Raw genomic sequence first — 21523 nt, 5'->3', positions numbered from 1 at the left:
AATCATGTTTTTTCTTATTCAAAAAAATTTAACATTTCAAACAATTATTACTATGCGTCGTACATTTTATGACACCATTGCACTTTTTTTTTTTTTTTACCAAATTAGTTAATAGATTGTTCTTTATATCGCCGATTGGAATTTCTTTTAAAAAATCTTCTAAAATCACAGTGCTAACCTCAGAATTTTCTGCAATTTTATGTTGTACGTGAAATAAAAAATATAAAAAAGTTTTTAATTAAATTTAATGTTTTATTAAAATAAAATAATTATGGACAGATTTTCATTAAAATGTTAAGTCACCCTTTCACTACAAAAAATATAGTCCATAAATAAAATGGCATTTTTCACATGCTTTGTTCACTTCTTTTAATATGTATTAGAGCGGGAACGCAAGTGTGCGAAGAAGTTTCGTGTTTTAATGTGGAACAAAGCAGTTTGGCAAACCCTGTCTTTCTAATTCATATTGCAAAACATTTGACAAACAACTGAATTAAATGTTGCTAACTGATCTCTTAACTCAATATAATATGCAATATACAATGCAAAAAAATGCAAATGGCCTCTATGGGTGCTGTTTTCTTGTTTTGTTTTTTTAATTGTCTGTGTATTCTGGCCATATATGAAAATGTTAGCCTTGTAAGGACTTGTATATAAAATGTTTCCAGAGACTGTATTTTGATTCTTCCTCTGACAGAAATGACAAACCACTTCACTTGACTATATTGTAATGACCAATCAGCATCCAGTACCAGAACTATTTGTTTGACACAACGCAGTCTTTGATTGTTGTGCACTGGCAGACAGACAATGTTTAATCTTCAGACAAAAAATTCTTTTTTTTCTGCAATGGCAGAAATGTTTTCTTATGAACTTAAATGACGCTTTGAGGCAAAAAAATAAAAACATGACTGTACAAACTGACATCAATGTTTTCTATTAGTTTTAATACTTTTGTTATGGCATTGACAGTTTAATGTAAAATGTGTTTATCATTTAGAAAAAAAAAAGTGAAAGGTCACATGTAGCCAAGTATGTTGTCGCATACTCGGAATTTGTCTCTGCATTTCACCCATCCAAGTGCACGCACACACACACACACACACACACACACACACACACACACACACAGCAGTGAGTAATGAATACACACACGGTGAACATACACCCGGAGCAGTGGGAAGCCATTTTTGCTGCACCACCCAGAGAGCGAGATGATCATAAATCAGGATCCAGTATGTTTAACCAAAATATTGAAGCATAAAGATGGATTGTACGAACAGGAAATTTATTATCAAATTGAAGTTATTTTCACACAGTGCATGCCACAACACACAAATTACGATTATTATAATCAGTTGTTTTTAACATATCTTTTTCTTATCTGGAGATGATCATGGATCTTGGACCTTCAAGATCTTTGGCAAAGTAAGATGAAACCAGTTCAGAATGTGAAATGTGTAACCATACTCCGGACACAAAAGTTGCATGGACTGAAAATACTATATACTATGCTCCAAAGTTATGAAGAGCTAATCGGAACATGTCGTTGGTGCAGACCCATTTGTTATCTACATTCTTCAGCAAGAAAACCTGCTGAAAGCCAATAACTTGGTCCTGATCAGCCTGTAAAAACACACAAAAACAATATCAATGTTCATGATTTTTTACAGCCTACATTGTAAGACATTTATTATTATAATAATAATAGTACACACACACAAATATTTTTAAATATATATAATAATTCTAAAAAAAAGTCAGAATTGCAAGTTATAAACCCGGGTTTGCGAGAAATTAAGTCAGATATTAAAGGATTTGTTCATTCCAGGATTAAAATTTCCTGATCGTTAACTCACTCCCATGTCATCCAAGATGGTCATATCTTTTTTTTCTTCAGTTGGAAAAAAATGAAGGTCTTTGAGGAAAACATAGGATTTTTCTCCATATAGTGGTCTTTAATGGGGACCAACGGGTTGAAGGTCCAAACTGCAGTTTCAATGCAGCTTCAAAGGGCTCTACACGGTGAGGAATAAGAGTCTTATCTAGCAAAATGATCTGTCAAAAAAAAAATTTATACACTTTTTAACCACAAATGCTCATCTTGCACTAGCTCTGCGATGCGCATGCACGACTTCACGCATTACGTAGAAACATTGGAAAGATCACACATGACGTAGGTGGAAGTACCGACCTAGTGATTACAAAGCGAACGTGCAAAGACTAAGTCAAATGCTCTTTACAAAAAAAAGGTAAAACAACGATCTCAGGGCGATTCTTAAGTTTTTCGCCCTGCCCTACCTTTTTGAACCGTCACGTGTGACCTTTCCAATGTGATTAAGTAATGGGTGAAGTCGTGGACACGCATCGCAAGTGCAAGACGAGCATTTGTTTTTAAAGGGGGGTGAAATGCTGTTTCATGCATAGTGAGATTTTTACACTGTTAAAGACTTGGATTCCCATGCTAAACATGGACAAAGTAAAAAAAAAAAAAAAAAAAAAAAAAAGTAGGACGTTTGATGGATTATTTATGTGCCAAAAATACTCCTTCCAGTTTCTCATACGTTTCGGAAAGTTTTTTTCGAGTATTGGCCAAAGTGACGTCAACAAGGGCGGAATATCCTTGTACGGGCCGTACGGGCTCTTCTCCCGGAAGGGCGCTCGCGACTAGAGAGAGAGAGCAAATGCACGCCCATTAACGTCCTCGGCTGTGCGCTGCAGTCACAGGACTTCACGAAATCAACAATGTCACCACAGAGACAGAGTTTTTGGTTGTCAGGGCAAGACAACCCTGTGCAGCTAGTTGTGCAAGTTTTTTGGTTTGTTCCCTGAATTTCCCTGACGATGGTTTATAAACAAGCCCCAGTTCAACTCCGGATTTGTAGCTTGTCTAATGCTGAAAGATAGAACAGTTCCAGCGATTAAGGTTCACGGGAGTGTGTTGGAAGCAGGCGGTGAGTAAAACTGCCTCAAATGTATTTGTGTTGTTAGCTATCCACTTGTTCATTCAAATGCGCTACTATTCCATTGTTTTTCTATGTAAACACGCACTAGTCTGACTTGCAAAACCGTTCCGCTTGCTACTGCCAATATTAAATCGCATACAATAGTCCATAAACCAAATCATGTCCTCATTAACCACGAGTAAACATACAAAAATGTTCTAAAACTCGCGCATGACAAGCCGCTAAGCAAGTATATAAGTTACAGTGCATACCATTGAGACGTCCTGCTGTAGTCGTCGTTGTTGCTTCTACTGTTCAATTTCAACCTCTAGATCTGATTCTGGATCATTATATATATATATATATGGCTAACTCTGATTGATTTCCATGGTTTATTTAGGATAACGTTTTTTTTTCCACGTTTAAGGATGTCACAGCTTCCAGACACACTCAACGCAATAGCTGCGCGTACTCGTGATTCTTTAGCTCCGCCCACACGATACGCCTCCAGCCGCTCTATTTTTTTCGGAAAGACTCGGTACAGCCTATCTTTCTTTTATAAATATAATAAAACTTAATACTTTTCGGAGATATGAAGGATGCAATACTACTCTATAGGCACTCACGATTGACTGAAACTGAGTGTTTCACCCCACGGCTCATTTTTTTTGACAAGACCATTGTTCCTCGGCTGGGATCATGTAGAGCCCTTTGGACCTTCAACCCGTTATACCCCATTGAAGTCCACTATACGGATAAAAATCCTGGAATTTTTTCCTCAAAAACCTTCATTTCTTTTTGACTGAAGAAAGACATGAACATCTTGGATGACATCGGGGTGAGTAAATTATCAGGAAATCTTAATTCTCGAGAGAACTAATCCTTTAATAGATTTTTCTTGCATCTGCAAATTTATATTCATAACGCACAATTCTGACATTTTTCTCAGAATTGAGACATAAAATGCAAATTATAAAGTCCATATTGTGAGAAATAAACACGCAATTGCTAGAAAAAAATCCAGAACTGTGAGATAAAAAGTATTTATTTTAAGCAATTATGTTTTTTTTATTAAAGGGTTAATTTTCATTTTTGGGTGAACTATGTCATTAATTACTCACCCTCATGTTGTTCGACAGCCGTAAGACCTCCATTCGTATTCGGAACACAAATGAAGATATTTTAGTTGAAAGCTGATGGCTTAGAAAGGCTTCAGATAGGCCTTCATTGGCATTCAGTACATTGACACTTCCAAGACCCATAAAAGGCACTTAAAACGTCGTTACAAAGTCCATCTCACCACAGTGACTCTACAATAATTTTACGATGCGACGACAATAGTTTTTGTGCGCAAAAAAAAATCTAAATAACACCTTTATCCAACTTGTTCTTGTCTTCCGTGTGTGCCTCCATGACGCATGCGCGAGAAAATGACGCAGATCCGGTGTTCGGACACATGACCCAGAAGCGATTTGTTTACGAGCAGAGGAAGACGCGCGTATCTAAGCTGTTGAATTCTACATTGATCGTGCTTTAGGCCTCGGCGTAGTTCTCAAAATGGGGTTAAAGTGTGTATTTCATGGATTCCCGAACCCGGGCGCTACGTCATATTCTCGCGCATGCGTCGTGGAGGCACACACGGAAGACAAGTTGGATAAAGGTGTTATTTTGAATTTTTTTTGCGCACAAAAACTATTGTCGTCACATCGTAAAATTATTGTAGAGTCACTGTGGTGAGATGGACTTTGTAACGACGTTTTAAGTGCCTTTTGTGTTCCGAATATGAACGGAGGTCTTACGGGTGTCGAACAACATGAGGGTGAGTAATTAATGACAGAATTTTCATTTTTGGGTGAACTAACCCTTTAAACAAGCTCCCATATATAATGGCACTGGTTTTGAAAGGTATCAAAATGTGCCTTTTTCTTTTAACAAAAAACACTTATGTCTACTAATTAATCAAAATTTAGACAGTTTGATGACACAGAACTGTTTTAATAAGCGCAATCTATCACATCTTACTTTGAGCTGGCCCATGACCATACTCATGACACAGCTGTCTGGAGTCGGGTGATGGTCCTGAGCGGTGATGATGTGCTGAATGGTCTGAAAGGGAAGGCTCTGCAGACAGGAACATTTTGTTAAACTAAGTCAGGAAGACACCAGTGTATGTGATTGTAACGACGGGAGTAAAATATGGTAACTTGCATTTAGTTTGGTCATGATGGCAGCTTTCCCTTGAAATCCCTCCCCTTCCCATGTCAAACAGGAAGCATCCGTCTAGAGGAGAAAAATAATTATATCAGAATCAGGCTAATAAGCATAGAATGGAGTAATATTAACAACTAAAACACACACACAAAACGTATGTATTAAAACAAAACAACACTGCTTTACGGAACTTACACATCACGCGAGATCATGAGGTTCATTGACAGTCATTCACTCGCAATAATTCACTTACATACAAGTCGGCGAGCTTCACACGGTCTGAATCAAACTGCTGATAATAGTGTTGCACGAATCCAGTGCCGATTTGCTCCCACATCGGTTTCTCTGCCATTGTTTTTCACCGTATTAAAGTTCCTGCGCAAGTTTGAACAGACAATTCCACGTGTAGCCGAAGCTGCAAACAAACACTGAAAATGAGCTGTTTGATAAAGTTAAACGAAAGTATGGCAATATTTTAGATTAACACCGTGTTTAAAATATTATTTTTCAAACTTACAAATGACCACCTCAGTGTGATGGCACGCTACCTGGGCTGAATAACTTCGCGCCTTATTGGCCGGAACAAGAAGCAGCTAAAAGTAATGAAAGAGTTACCGGCAGATCCGAGATCAGCATTTAGGAGAGAGTAGATGAATCAGAGGAATTCAGATGTTGGGAAAGGGGATTCCTTTTTTGGACTTATGAAATAAATGCAGAACTGATACTTGCTGAGAATATTATAATTACAATTATATGCAAATATACAAAAACAATAGATATGTTTTTATTCACAGTTAAAAGTGAACTACACTTTACAATATGTTAAAGTATAAATTATGGTTAACAAATGTACAATAAGAATTATAAACAGGGAAAATACTTGACGTATCTATCAATATCATAGTGATATAAAATTGTAATATGTCATAAAACAAAAAATAGGAAACAATAAATATATAAAAAAAATATAGGAAGAATATATAAATAAAGAAATATACTAAATCTATAAAATAAAAATTAAAAAGGTATAATATAATAATTATCAGGTAACAGGTATAATGTGCATGAGCAAATTAATGAATTGATTGGATAGACAATGAATTTAAAAAAAAAGTATTTGGTGAACTACTGAATAGACGTAAATTAATATGTACAAGAATGAATATAATATTTTCCATTTCCAAACTGGAAGAAAATGTCTGGAGCCAGACCATTACATTGTATGTGTTAAGAACTTCCCTAATAATATTAGCTATATCAATATTATATATATATATATATATATATATATATATATATATATATATATATATATATATATATATATATATATATATATATATATATATATATATATATATATATATATATATATATATATATATATATATATATATATATATATATATATATATATATATATATATTATTCAATTATAATAATAATAATATATGATATTTAAATCCTGTAAAATGTACGGCTTATCTTGACGTAAATTATCATTTCAAGCACAATGTACCAATGTGTATTTTTTATAAAATAAAAAGTAAATTTAGTAAAAATTTTGGACAAGGACTTTTAAAAGACTTTTATCATGCCATCATTTCTGAAGTCGCTCTGGGATCTCCTGTCCATCTATGATTTCCAGCAGGAGATTCAGTTGTGCCAAAACGTGCACAAAAAATATGTTTGAAGTAATTTGGTTGATTTTATAGTTATGTGAAAAAATTAACAACAAGTCAACATATCAGACCATATTTCTTCTAGAAAATATCTACCAGGCGCATATAGGACAGCTATGAATTCGCAACTTTCAGTAGAACAGGGCTGGAACAGGGTTGCCAAGTCAGCGGGTTTCCTGCGGGTTTAGGATTTAGTTTTTAACTGTTGCCGCGGGTTGATTTTTTTCTCCGCGGGTAAAGGTTTGACATATTGCATAAATTATATTTGACTGAAATGCTTGTATTTAAAATATTTTATAATCTACTAATGTTGAGTGCTAGATGCTAAGTTTTGCGAAGCAGGGCCACTAACGTTAGTGGGGCGCATCTGAGCTGTGTTTATGAACACTACGATATAGTGGTTTTCAATTTGCATAACAGTGACTGTAAAATATGTATTTTTCGGAATGGAATATTTGGAGATTTAATATTTGGGATATGGTCATTATGCTACTTTTGGGCTATTTCTGATTGGCTATTTGGCTTGTTTTGTTACGCAGACCTGGCAACTCTGCAGAGTAGGCTACGTCTCTCTCGCGGATGTACTTACTGTAATTGTACAAGTTGAATGTTAAAACATGTCTGGGTCCCAAGGAGTCACTGCTTTGTGGGAAAATACTACCGAGGTGTTTTTGGATGTTTCTAAATTGCTAATTACATACGCGGACAACATTCTTAGGTAAGTGAAGAGTTTCGGAGACCATTCAGAGTGCCGGGTGGAATGTTGTAATGCCCGCAATGACAATGTCTTTTGTATATGTATGTTGTCCATAGACAGTCTGTCCAACTATGTTGTTTTTTTTAAATTCCTTATTCTACATCCATCATGTTGTATGCGACCTCTAAGCTACACATGTCTATACAAATATTTGTTCCTCTGTTTTTATTTTGATCTTGTGCATGTGTGTTTTGTAGGAACCCAGATGAGGATAAATACAGATCAATCCGTATTGGAAACCCAACATTCTCCACCAAGCTTCTGCCTGTCAAAGGAGCAGTTGAATGTCTCTTTGAGATGGGATTTGAGGAGGTTGGTGATATGTATAAGCAAATATAGTTACCTTTATGGTTTCAAAGCATCAGCATCATCACGTTAGATTTGCTATTTTTGTATGTGTCACCATTAGGCAGAAACCCACTTGGTGTTTCCAAAGTCAGCATCTGTGGAGAGGCTGAGGCAGGTGCGGGAGACAATTGCCACTGAGAGAGACCAGAGGCTTGGCACGAGCCAAGCTGCATCCAACCCACAAAGTGCCAGAGTTCCTCCAAATCCAAATCCAAATCCTGCCCCACCACCACTACCCTCCTCATCTTCTGCAGGCCCTGTGTCTGCCGCTGCCGCCCCTGCTTCTGCACCAGCTGCTGCACCAGCTGCTATACCTTACACTGTGAGTTTTTTTCTTAGTTTTTGTTTTATAGGGTTAGTTAGAGAGTCCTATTTGGATGTTTTATTTTAAGGATGATCTCTTTACTTTCTGCTCTACCCAATAAAACAGCGAAATGAATAATGTGGAAAATAAGTGTTTTGAAGACTTGCATTTTCACAGCAATGTCACCTTTCTCTTTTTGTTTTCTGATGTATTAGTCAAGCAGCGTGACGTTCTTTAGGACTGTACAGTCAAACTTCCAACATGTATTGATATACGAGAGCCCTGAACTGCAGCAGAAGGCACTGATCTGCATACCTCATGAACTGCTCAGGTCCAGGGCTAAAGAACGGCTGAAACAAGCAAATGATGCAGATCCAGGTTAGCAAGACATTATATCACCACTCCGAATTAATGCATATACCATCTAAAATTATATTAATTTACATTTAATTCACTTTTCATGACGTTGGTTCAACTTTGCTTTTTAAACTAGAAGAACGAAATGGCAAAAAAAAGTGCTTTTGTTGTTTTCATTGATGTGCAACCTGTACATATATGTTAAAGGGTTAGTTCTCCCCTAAAAATGAGAATTCTGTCATTAATTACTCCCCCTCATGTTGTTCCAAACCCTTAAGACCTTCGTTCATCTTCGGAACACAAATAAAGATATTTTTGATGAAATCCGAGAGGTTTCTGAACCATCCATAGGCAGCAACGTCATTGCAGCTTTCAAAGCTCAGAAAGGTAGTAAAGACATCGTTAAAATAGTCCATGGGACTGCAGTGGTTCAACCTTAAAGTTATGAAGCGACGAGAATACTTTTTGTGCGCAAAAAACAAACAAAAATAACAACTTTATTCTACAATCTGGTGTCAGCGTCAACCAATAGTGAGTCTGATGTAGAACCGGGAAGCGATGTCAACAGCTTAAGAGACTGACACAGATGAGAATAAATTGTTGAATAAAGTCGTTTTTGGGGGGGTTCGCTTCATAATTTTTAGGTTGAAGCTCGTTGCTTCTAGCCTGGATGCCAGCCGAACTTAATAATAATAAAATAATAATACATTTTATTTGTACTGCACTTTACATTTGGAACAAATCTCAAAGTGCTACAGTTAAGATCATTTAAGAAGGATAAAATACTAATAGATTGAATGGTTAAAAGTCATAAGTTCTCCTAAAAAGAAATGTTTTTAGTCCTTTTTTAAAAGTCTCAGTAGTTTGAGGTGCCCTCAGATGGTCGGGGAGGGCATTCCAAATCCGAGGAGCGGCAGAACAGAAAGCCCGATCACCCATAGTGCTGAGCTTTGTCTTGGGGAGAAGGAGGCGGTTTGAGTTTGTTGATCGAGTTGTAGTTGAAGGTGTGAGTAGTTCTTTCAGATAGGGGGGGGCATTTCCATAGATGCACTGGTGGGTTAGAAGGGAGACCTTATAGTCAATCCTGGCGGTAACAGGAAGCCAGTGAAGTGAATGGAGAATGGGTGTGATGTGATCGTATTTTCGAACTCTCATCAGGATCCTAGCAGCACTATTCTGAACATACTGCAGTCTCTGCAAGCTTTTGTTAGGGATCCCGGTGAGAAGTGCGTTACAGTAATCCAGTCTGGAGGAGACAAAGGCGTGGACCAGTTTTTCAGCATCTGCTAAGGATAGCGTTGGACGGAGTTTTGCAATGTTTCTGAGATGGTAGAAAGATGTTTTGCAGAGGTTTTTGATATGGGCTTCAAAGCTGAGTTGTGGATCAAATTTTACACCAAGATTGGTGACAGTTGTGGAGAGGGGAAAGGCCCGCCCACAACAATTGTGCTCGGGCAGTTCGGTCTGGACTTTCTCCATAGAGGAGTAATTATGCCCGAACAGAAACTGTTCGGACCAATGAAATCGTTAGGGCGGGCTTTAGACGATGATGGACAGATGCTCAACAGTAACGTAATCATCCACGTCACCAAAGGCGCTTGGGTTGATTTTGTTCTAATCCTAAACGGAGAACTTGCTCGGATATGCATTCACCTTCACTATTTCTCTCAGAAATGATGATCGTGTTGGTAAGTAGGCCTACTCTGTGTATCCTTAAATTCTTTTTTACAACACCGGCAAAGATCGTTTACACTCATCTTTTTCTTCTAACGTAACTTATTCCAGCGTGCGTGCAGACAGGGTTGCCAAGTTTTTACAACAAAACCCGCCCAATTGCTAACGTTACTCAAAACTAGCCAAAAACAAGCCCAATAGCTTTCCGGGGGGGGTTCTCCGGGAAAAAAATGGCATTTGGGGGGTAACGTATGTGTTATTTTGGCAGGGCTGGCAGCTAAAATTCGCATTCCTGGGTCTGTATATCACATAATTGGGGTCGCTTCAACCCGCGGACATGGCAACACAGTGCAGTTGAGTTCTGTTGACATTTGACAACTAACGTTATGCGTCGCTCCGTTGCTCTGATTGGTTGTAGGTCTATCCAATTGAGGTCTTTCCTGGCTCGGTTGAAACACACCCCATAATAACAGCCCAACGGAGCAGTATCAGACTCATATTCTGACTAGAATTGAGTATGACGACGTCAGGCTACGTTGCTTCATAACATTAAGGTTGAACCACTGGAGTCACAGACTATTTTAACAATGTCTTTACTACCAATCTGGACCTTGAAAGTTACAATGACGTTGCTGTCTATGGATGGGATCTCATCAAAAATATCTTAATTTGTGTTCCAAAGATGAACGAAGGTCTGGAACAACACGATCATTGTTGGGTGAACTTATCCTTCCCCATCTTAAACATGTGTTTTAGGGTTTCAAAACCATTCAAACTTGATTGATATTTTTTTCCTCATTTAAAAGTTATGCAAAGAAGACGACATTTTGAATAATATGTTTAAATTGATTTATACTTGGATGAAATGAAGACTCCATTCCAGATTATCAGAAGCTGACTCATGTTTATGTGTTGTGTTCCACTCTCAGCATGCAGTCTAGGTGAGGAGGACATGTTAGTTCTAGAGCTGTTGCAGTGGTTCAAAGGGGACTTCTTTACCTGGGTGGACAGTCTGCCATGCAGCCGGTGTGGAGGTACAACCAAGCCTTCTGGAGCCCTCCCCCCCTCAAATGATGACCTACGCTGGGATGCAGGCCGTGTAGAGAACCACTTCTGTCAGGCCTGCCAACTCTCCACTAGATTCCCAAGGTGCATCTGCTTTTTCGTTCTCATCAAGACATTGCTCTGTTAATGATGTTGAAGGTCTAGTATCTTGCATGGAATTTTCTGCAGCAATTTTATTCTCTATTCTCCATAATAAATAAGCATAAAGGGATAGTTCACCCAAAATGGACTTTCTTTGCTCTGTGGAACACAAAATCATATGTTTTTATGTTTATGCTACAAACAACAAAATATATATTGACCAGTGGCTGTTAAAGAGTTCACCCAAAAATGAAAAATGAGCTTTCTGTCCCTCCATTTACAGCCTATACAACTACCACTTTCAAGCCCCAGAAATGTAGTAAAGAAATCATTAAAGTAATCCATGTGACTCCAGTGGTTTAAGTTTTATGAGCTCAGTTTTATGAAGCGAAGTGAGTGCTTTGTTTGCATAATAACATAATTTACCACTTTGTTTACAAAAAAAAAAAATGAATCCCCAATGTTTATTCACAAGAGCACCATAACACATTAAAACTCATTTTTTTAGGGTAGCTTTTTATTGAACGTTTGTATCAATTTTATATAGTTTTTAATTGTTTTTGATATAACATTCTTCTTTTTGTAATCATTTTTCTTTTTTGTTTATTTCTACTTTTGTGTACTATGTTTTGTCTGTTTCTGTAAAGCGCTTTGAGATGTACATTTAAAGGCGCTATAGAAAATAAAGATTTATTATTATTATTATTATTATTATTACATGCAGGTTGTGTTGACATGAGTTGAGTAGGCTGTCAATGGAGGGACAGAAAGCTCTGATTTCATTAAAAAGATATTAATTTGTGTTCCAAAGATTAACAAAATTTGGAACCACATGAGGGTGAGTAATTAATGAACTAACCCTTTAAGCTTCAAAACAACTTTAAAACGACCTCAAAACTAGTCTATATGAATCTGTACGCTGTTATAAAGTCATACAGTACATCTGTGTGAGGAAAAGACCAGAGTTCACTAAAAATCTTCCTCTCCACCACATTGACCACTTTTATGGTGTTTTGGAATGGAGAAGACCAATGTTATTGATGTCATAACTGCAAATTCGCATTAATTTTCCCTTCTGCAGGTACAATAACCCAGAGAAGCTTCTGGAGACCAGGAGAGGGCGCTGTGGGGAATGGGCCAACTGTTTCACGCTGCTCTGCCGAGCATTAGGCCTTGAGGCCAGATATATCTGGGACAGCACAGGTAGAAATCTTACAGCATTAAGGCCTCAAAATTCTCCCAGCAAAGTTATTTTTTGTTCTTCATTTAGGGGTAAAAATAAGTAACGTCCTGTGCTTGGAGCTTCGTTTAGATGAATGTGTAAATCAGGGATGCAACAAAAGAGAATTTTTCTTAAAGGTTTACTCACCCTCAAGTGATCCTAGGTGTATATGACATTCTTCTTTCAGACGAATAAAATCAGAGTTATATTAAAAATGTTCTGGCTCTTCCTAGCTTTATAATGGCAGTGAATTGTTGCTTCGTTTTTGAAGTCCATAAAAGTGCATCTATCCATCATATAACTGCTCCACACGGCTCCGGGGGGTTAATAAAGGCCTTCTGAAGCAAAGCGATGCGTTTGTGTAAGAAAAATATACATATTTAAAACTTTATAAAGTAAATCATCTAGCTTCCACCAGATCGCCTTCCATATTAAACTTACGGAAAAAGTGTAGTGCCTCTCGCAGTTCAAAATGCTTTACGCTACGTCTGACGACATTGCACACCAGCACACCATCTTACCAGTTAGATATAACTCTGATTGTATTCGTCTGAAAGAAGAATGTCATATACACCTAGGATGACTTGAGGGTGAGTAAATCATGGGCTAATTTTTATTTTTGGGTGAACTAACCCTTTAGTAATTATTATTTATTTAAATTATTATTATTTTAAATTAGGTTTTTGTATAATTGTATTATTATTAGATTTAAAAAATAATAATAATAATAATAATTTTATTGAATCTGAATTTAAAAAATACAAGCCAATAAAATAAAATATCCACATTTGTATTTAAAGTAACCAAAATTGGACAGAAAATATATTTATATATCAATATATTATTTTTCATTCAGTTCTATGCAGCCGCATCAGATTTAACAGATTTATTTTTTTACCAATTATCAAAATAAAGTATAAAACTATTATTATCAGAGCATGCGAACAGAGCGTAGCTTGGAGTGGATCTGTGACCGAGAGGTTAGCATCATTTTACCAGTGTTGCCCCGCACGGATATGTTACAACACAGTAGGGCTAATGCAAACAGAAAAAAGTCTACTGCAGACAAATTTCATGTCGGACGTTATTTGAGCGGACTTTGCTTTTCTCCGGTGAGCATGAGTGGGCACACATGGAGCGGAACATTGAGCAGAGCAAACTGGGTGATGGTACAAACTTACCTGCTCGGCCAGAGTCGCTTCGAAGCTGCACATCTTTGGAAGCAGTGCCGCTCGAAAGTGACAGTGACAAAACAGAAAACTACGGAAGCCCTAAACGGTCATGGATAATATATTTCTTTCTTCTAATATCTTGTTTTCTCGTAATCGTGAAAAGTTTATTTTTTATTTTTTTATAGTTGAATTTCACTTTAAAGAAAAGCTTTCTACAAAACTTAGGCTAATGAAGTGGCCAAAATCATTTCTGACCCACTTCAGGTCTTCCAACTTGACGTGTCCTGATCTTACTCATGCTGTTCACTTTTCATAATCATTAAATCAAAAATACATAATATTCAAACACAAATATGAAACTAAATACCTCTTTTTAATGGATACAATAAGTATCCTGCAGTACAGAGCAATTTCATGTCAGATCGGGATTTGATTTTGAGAATTTTATTTTATTTTTATTTTTTTACTATTTGGTCTAAATTTATACATTCCTGGGTACTAGTACTGTTAGTAGGCCTACTAATTAACCCGAAATCAACGATATAAAAACTATTGTATTTTGTACATTTCTTTGTAGCAAACCACATATACATAAAAACTCTTTTCAAAAAGTATCCCAAGATTGTATTTAGACTATATCAACTGGATTAAACGTTTGCTTTTTAGAAATCTGAAATATAGAAACGCACATGATACCAGTCACAGCATATCCTACATGATAGTAGGATAATGACACACAAATTATGTAATGCAATTTTATTTTAAAAGAATGAGGAAAATAAAGTGGGTTGAATCCAAGCAGCTCTAAACGATTTTTAGAATAGATAATCTGCCATCCTTCTGAAGGCTCCGTCTGCGCTTGAGCTGTTGAATGCTCTGTTGATAATTTAAACATGATAATTACACAAATAAAATGTTTATTAAGTGAAGCAAAGATTTTGCTGAAAGATCCACAACATATAAGAGCGCACGGTCTATCCGTCGATCAGATGCTCGTGGAAGTTGTGTTCATTGCTATAGCAACAGTAGACTCCGGGTGCAGTGCAGTGTTTCAGAAAGAAACATTCATGAGAAAAATAAGTCACGAGAAAACAACTGTTGTTTTCTTTCCAACAAGATGGAAAAAAATATATTATCCATGGCCGTTTAGGGCTTCTGTAGAAAACAGCAGTTAAGAAAGCATCTGATCATAGCGATGTATGTTTGCACCCGCTCTGCAGTTCACTCCAGTCAAGTCACGTTTATTTGTACATGAAGAAAAAAATGTCAGTGTCACTTTCAATTAGAATTACAACTTTATAGTTCAGCGGTTTGTACCATAGACCATAAAAAAATATGGACGACGCGTCTCACTACCTTCCACTGAAGAAAACAGAAGCCGCCAACGTCCGAATATGGCGCTGACATCTTGAGCAGATTTGGGGCCGAGTCTGTGTAGTAGTGACCTCGGGACCGGAGTCTGTGCAGTAGAGAGCAGGAAGTAGAGCCACGATATCAAAACCCCGCCCACACTCTCGCAGATGCAGAACAATTAATTGTGTTGTTTGAAATAAACAGTTATGGAAATGTAGAAATTAAAGCTAAAGCTCCAATCTCCTCCCGAAAATCCAGAAAAAAAGTCTGTTAGTGCCTCACTGACAACTTCACTCAGAGAAGCTGTCAATCATGACGTCACAGCCCCCGTTTTTATAGCATCAAATAACTAACTGAAACCAAACTTATTTAAAAAAACGAACACTTGAAATGAAATCATCGTGATAAAACTGTCAAAAATGACAGAAGCCATCTTTGGGAACAAATTATTTGAAGTGTAATTTGATTGTTTAGTTTGTCTCGCGTCCTTTAGAATACATGGAGGGTTATGAACTATACTGGGACCAACCACCTTTGGCTTCAGTTTTCAACACGAGTGCAGCAGGCTTGGTTTGTACCTACCAAGCATGCCGCACAAGGCCTGAAAACTGAAGCCAAAGCATCTCGATCACCCGCAGGTGGTTGGTCCCAGTATAGGTCATAAACCCTGCCCTCTCCGTGTAATGTAATGGGTCGTGGGACAAACTAAACAATCAAATTACACTTCAAATTATTTTTTTCAAAGATGGTTTCTGTCATTTTAGGTAGTTTTTATCACGCCGATGTAAGTTCAAGTGTTAGTTTAAAAAAAAAAAAAAGTTTGGTTTTAGTTAATTGTTTGATGCTATTAAACAGGGGTTTGACATCATGATAGACAGCTGAGATTGACTGCTTCTCTGAGTGAAGGCACTAACAGACTTTTTTCTGGATTTTCGGATTGCCAGATTGGAGCTTCAACTGTAATTTCTACATTTCCATAACTGTTGTTATGGAAATTGTTCTGCATCTTGCGAGAGTGTGGGTGGGGTCTTGACATCGCGGCTTTACTTCCTGCTCTCTACTGCGCAGACTCCGGTCCCACGTTTACTACTGTGCAGACGTATGTAAATCAAATCAACGTGAATGTCAGCACCATATTCGGACATTGGCGGCTTCACTTTTCTTCAGACTTTTCGTCCTTATTCTTTTTACTGTCTTTTTGTCCGTAATGATTACCGAGATGGCACATTCGGACGGGACTAAAATCACAGAGAACCTCTGGTAATAATTAATTTACCCCCACCTCCCCATGTTAAACTAATCCCGTCCGAATAGGGCTTATGGTACCTAATACATAATCGCCACAGACCAATGGTAGTGAACTCCAAATGAACTTTGTTTTTACTTGATTTGTTTGAAATGGCGTCACACCAGTTCATGTTTCGATTTCGCTTGAAGTGTATCGAGGTCTTTACTGTACCACAATGACATAATTTGTTAATAGAAAAAACAAAGTTTTGTCCTGCTTTCAGATCACGTGTGGACAGAGGTGTATTCTCAGTCACAGCATCGCTGGCTACACTGTGATCCTTGTGAGAATGCGTGCGATAAACCCCTCCTGTATGAAATCGGCTGGGGAAAGAAACTCTCCTACATCCTGGCGTTCTCGAAGGACCAGGTTGTGGATGTGACATGGAGGTATTCCTGTAAACACCCAGAGGTCCTTTCCAGACGCACACAGGTTCAGGAGACATGGCTGCTTCATACGATTAACAACCTCAACACTACGGTAAGTTTCTCATTTTCACGCCCTCATCCAAATAGAGTGGTGCAGGTATGACATCACTTTGTAGGCAAAACGTGTACGCGAGTTAGCATTTTAGCACTTCCGGTTCCCTCGTCCCGAAGTAAATTGATTTTTTTTTTAATTGGATTTTGGTTAAACGGCTGAAATAAGGTCTGTGGTGAACACACGCTCAAGACACTTTCACGTTTTATTCTACGACTTAAAATACATCAGTATAACCCCACACGTGATGAAGCTGTTACGCGTCTTAAAAAAGGCGGTTGCTAACCAGTGGCTAAATGGGACAACAGAGGCTGTATACACTCTATACAGCGCCTTTCATCATTGCCTTGAAGAAATGTATCTGACTGTCACTGTACTCCACTCCATACCTGTAGAGGCAGCAGTCTCTAGATGAAGAGAGGAAGAAGCAGCTGTTGCAAAGACTGTTGGTAGAGCTGGTAGAGTTTATTTCTCCCAAGACCCCTGCATCTGGAGAGCTGGGTGGTCGTGTCTCAGGATCTCTTGGTTGGAGGGCAGCTCGAGGGGAGACTGGTACAAGCGACTCAAAAGGGGTGAGATGCTCAACTGTAACCCAATGGTTCATTACTGGTTATGCCATTGGAGTGACTTCAGTAAATAGAGACACAAGCATACATAAATGACCTTAATTTTTATGTATGTTTCCTCCCAGAATGCACAGGAATGCGTCTTCATTCCTTCTGAATCTGAGAAGCAAAACAAGTTATTTCACATTTGCTACAACATGCCCAAAGACTGTTACTTCAGACTGAGCAATGGCCAAGAGACTATCCCAGGATGGCAGAGAGGTGCTTGGAAGACAGAAAATATGTTCCGGAAAGAGGAGCATGACTGGCAGATGGTTTGTTTCTTTCAGTGTTTTTTTTTAAAGATGAAGGAAAAGTCCTTTCTTTATTTAACCAATATTAGTGATATATCGATTTTTCTATCTTTTAGACTTTTCTAAGTCTAATGTACTTATTTTAATTGAATGACATCATTTGATGTTCAATTTTATTTCTTCATTGTTTATAATGATTTGTATTTGTTTATATATTTATTTTTAATATTGTTTAATACTGGTAGTATCATTTTGTTTAATTGTATACTCTTATTTTCCATAAATTAAAACATTTTGCAAAGTAATATAGATTTATTATACATTACCATTAAAAAGTTAGATGTTTTTGAGTCATTTATGCTTGTTTACAAGACTGCATTTATTTTACCAAAAAAATACAGTAGAACTCTAATATTGTGAAGTATTTATACAATTTAAAAGATCTGTTTGGTGCTCAACTAACATTTCTTCTTTTTCTTCTTCTTCTTGTTATTATTAGTACAGTAGAAAATGGTTTTGCTGCTTAAAGGGATAGTTCACCCAAAAACAATCCAAGATGTAGGTGTCTTTGTTTCTTCAGTAGAACACAAATTAAGATTTTTAACTCCAACCGTTGCAGTGTGATCGTCGTATAATGCATGTGAATGGGGATATTTTAGAGTATGAGAGCAATGAAATATACGTAGATTCCTCATTCGACCGATCCGCGCAGGCACTAATGAGGAATCTATCTATATATATATGATCGCGCCGGTATTTTGCATGTATTTTGACCTTATTCGGTGGAAGTTATGGCGCGGGAACGGCTGATGCAGAGCCATAGAAAAAAATGAAATTAATTTCTCTTACACAAACGCATCGATTCGCTTCAGAAGGCCTTAATTAACACCCCAGAGCCGCATGGAGCACGTTATTTGACGGACAGATGCTAAACTATTACTGCTATTATAATGCTTGGATTAGCCAGAGCTTTTTTAATATAACTCAGATTTTATTCGTCTGAAAGAAGAATGTCATATACACCTCGGATGACTTGAGGGTGAGTAAATCATGGGCTAATTTTCATTTTTGGGTGAACTATCCCTTTAAATGTAGAAACCATGACATATTTTTTCAGGATTCTTTGATGAATAGAATGTTAAAAACATCTTTTGGAGCATTATAAATGTCTTTACTTTCACTTTATATCAATTTAATACATCCTTGCTGGATAAAAGTATTAATTCGTTTCTTTCAAGAATCAAAAAATCGTACTTACTTACCGTAACCTTTTGAACGGTAGTGTATGGGCCATAATTAAAATAATGCTCGCTTATCATACCAGAATTACAGTATTGGTGCATTCCTGCTTGTAGGCCTTTTTTTTAAAATCATATTAGCAATTGTCCTAAAGAACACATGTACTTGTGTTTAAATGCAGTACTTACTGTGCTGGTTCTTTGCATGCAGGTGTATTTGGCACGAACCGAGGGCTCTCCCTTTGGAAGGATAAGCTGGAAATTGAACTGCGCTCCAGTAGGGATGAAGATCAAGTCCGCTTCAGTCCGAGCCTCCAGCCAGACCTTCCATTCAGGCAGCGTGCGTTGGAGTTTACGTTCCTCCGAGACCACCATAGAGTTCCCTGGAGGTATCAGTCTCACTGCTTGATGCATCAGCTCTGTGCTTTGTGTATTAGGTTGAATCATGGCTCTCTACTTCAAGAGCTGAAATGGTTTTTAAATGTAACATGATTGCCACTAATTAAGCTTGATTATAATATCAGTAATCGGTTTGTTTTCACAGATGGTGAACTGCACTCCTCTTCAAGTCTGTCTGGAGGCAAAGAGCTGATCGTGGAGGCAGAGCTCACAGGAGGAGAGGGTGACGTGTCATGGCAACATGCTCAGCTCTTCAGGCAGAGTTTAAAAGACACAGAGAAAGTTTTATTTGAAATGTTGGTTGAAATGGAAGAGTCTTGATGAGCGATAAGCATGTACAAATTCATATCTCTTGCAAGTACGCATTTGAAGTATGAAATGTTCAAAGTTAAGAAAATATTTTAGGTTGCTTTTAAATGCAACCCACTAATCAAGACACTAGCGTGTTCTCTTTTAAAGCCCTGCATAAAGTCTTATCTGCATGTCTTCTTACTGTACGCCATTTTATTCCAGTTCTCTTCTATTGGTTGTCTACTTGCCAGAAATATTTGACTGTGAATTACTCTGATAGCTGGTTGGTTCTACAAATTTAACTATTTTGTTGTAATATGTCAAATAAATGTGATTTTAGATGTGACCAGATTTGGAAATGTATAATTTGGCATTATTCTTACACAAGATTTTTATTTTTGACTTTCGGGCATTACTGTTGTACATTTTAAAACAGACTGTACATCAGCCTTTCCTGTTCATACGTGTAATGATATGACCTAATATCATACATTAAATTATTTCATTCTTCTGCTAATAGTAGACTTTGCTTTTTTGTTTTTTCTTCTTAATCTCAAGTTTTAAAATTGTTATTTCCATTAGTTTATTAAATCAACTGATTCCATTTATTAAAATTCAGTTTGAATTGGGAAATCTAGTAGCACAGTGTGGGACGTTTAGTCCACTGTAATATCATTAAAATCTAGTTTGGCAAACAGTTATGGAAAACATTTCTTCACTAATAAAAACAGCAGGAAAAACTGTCACCTATTATTGACAGCCGGTGTGGATGTTATACTAATATAATTCTTGGAAAGCTGCTTGGTCAATCAGATTAAAGAACTGAAACTGTTCTATCTGCGTGATTTTTTATAATGCGTATGAAAACATTATAGTGCAAAATAAAACCAATTGAACGTAATTTCTTACACTTGATTAATTCTTAATGAATAAATAATAATAATAGCCTATTAAGTGAATTGAAAATAATTAATTTGTTTTATATATATATGTGAAATATTTGGACATTTAACATTTAATTTAACACATGAGATTAAAGATAATTGAGAATGTATGTAGGGTAAGTGCAAATGTGTATAAAATAAGCTATCAGGCTAATAGCTTATCTGTATGCTATGCTAGTTTATAAGATAACTAATACAGACATAAATGGTCATTATGATGTAGTTAAAAACAGCATTTATCACAAAATGATTTTGTAGGAATTGTAACAGGCGTTAGATAGTACTTATTAAAAGCAATTTGAACCAATGGGTCCACTTGGGGTCCTAAAGGAGACCCGATTTCAGGGGGGACCAAATTTGACACAGCAGCCATTACATATATTATCTCTGGTGTTTCTAGTCAAATTGGCATATTTTCTGAGCTGATAATGTAACGTTAAACCTATGAAAATGGTTTAAAACACATGGCTCCATAGTACCATCACTTTACAGTTTATCTACTTTGAAAAACAGATGGGCGCTCATATCCTAGCGATGCACGAACCACGATCGGGTGGAGTTCGGGGGCTTTTGTCCTCAAAATAATAAAAGCACAAAGCAATAAAAGCCTTTTATGGGGAGTATTTAAATATGGTGCTGCAAGCCATGCTCATTTTCTCTTGTCAGTCTATGGTCTTAAAATGCAAGGCCTATGGCGCCATATATGGACATTCTTTTCAGATTTGCTGGTGCACCTCGAAACCCGTACTTTCCAGAAATTTCTTCAATTTATTGTTGTTGTTGTGTCAGCCATTTTGCGCTGATTTTATTTTTTTGGAATGTTCAAGCCATCATGGCGGCGCTCATCGTTCG

General features: G+C 37.1%; 2 protein-coding genes across 3 annotated transcripts; one reads left to right on the top strand and one right to left on the bottom strand.

The window, feature by feature from the left end:
- Window positions 1–927: 927 nt before the first annotated feature.
- Window positions 928–5781, bottom strand: nutf2l (nuclear transport factor 2, like). Its single transcript, XM_079829129.1, has 5 exons — window positions 5674–5781; window positions 5410–5571; window positions 5154–5225; window positions 4968–5066; window positions 928–1626 (listed from the first exon to the last, which is right to left on the bottom strand). Exons 2-5 carry the CDS (start codon window positions 5506–5508, stop codon window positions 1510–1512), a joined length of 387 nt encoding a protein of 128 aa, XP_079685255.1. The 5' UTR covers window positions 5509–5571; window positions 5674–5781; the 3' UTR covers window positions 928–1509.
- A 1176-nt stretch (window positions 5782–6957) lies between these two features.
- ngly1 (N-glycanase 1) lies at window positions 6958–20560 on the top strand. 2 transcript variants are annotated; one of them, XM_079829948.1, is made up of 12 exons: window positions 6976–7073; window positions 7379–7557; window positions 7794–7908; window positions 8006–8266; window positions 8464–8626; window positions 11209–11428; window positions 12507–12628; window positions 16684–16940; window positions 17336–17512; window positions 17632–17820; window positions 19249–19426; window positions 19582–20560. In XM_079829948.1, exons 2-12 carry the CDS (start codon window positions 7457–7459, stop codon window positions 19755–19757), a joined length of 1959 nt encoding a protein of 652 aa, XP_079686074.1. In that variant the 5' UTR covers window positions 6976–7073; window positions 7379–7456; the 3' UTR covers window positions 19758–20560. The 2 variants fall into 2 exon arrangements, with proteins under 2 accessions (XP_079686073.1, XP_079686074.1); XM_079829947.1 differs by having other exon boundaries at window positions 6958–7557.
- Window positions 20561–21523: the final 963 nt, after the last annotated feature.

The sequence above is a fragment of the Gobio gobio genome (genome assembly GCF_949357685.1).
Source record: "Gobio gobio genome assembly, chromosome: 11".
In the NCBI taxonomy this organism is placed as follows: Eukaryota; Metazoa; Chordata; class Actinopteri; order Cypriniformes; family Gobionidae; genus Gobio; species Gobio gobio.
Note: the sequence above shows the minus strand (reverse complement) of the source record. Positions and strands in the feature narration are given on the sequence as shown.

Excerpts from the sequence above, each read along its gene's own strand:
- nutf2l (XM_079829129.1), bottom strand. The coding sequence starts at position 5,508 with ATGGCAGAGAAACCGATGTGGGAGCAAATCGGCACTGGATTCGTGCAA. Across the intron at positions 5,226-5,409 it reads TGAAGCTCGCCGACTTGTAT|ACGGATGCTTCCTGTTTGAC; the intron begins GTAAGTGAATTA and ends TTTCTCCTCTAG. Across the intron at positions 1,627-4,967 it reads TGGTCATGGGCCAGCTCAAA|GCTGATCAGGACCAAGTTAT; the intron begins GTAAGATGTGAT and ends GTGTTTTTACAG.
- ngly1 (XM_079829947.1), top strand. The coding sequence starts at position 7,457 with ATGTCTGGGTCCCAAGGAGTCACTGCTTTGTGGGAAAATACTACCGAG. Across the intron at positions 17,513-17,631 it reads GTACAAGCGACTCAAAAGGG|AATGCACAGGAATGCGTCTT; the intron begins GTGAGATGCTCA and ends GTTTCCTCCCAG. Across the intron at positions 17,821-19,248 it reads AGGAGCATGACTGGCAGATG|GTGTATTTGGCACGAACCGA; the intron begins GTTTGTTTCTTT and ends CTTTGCATGCAG.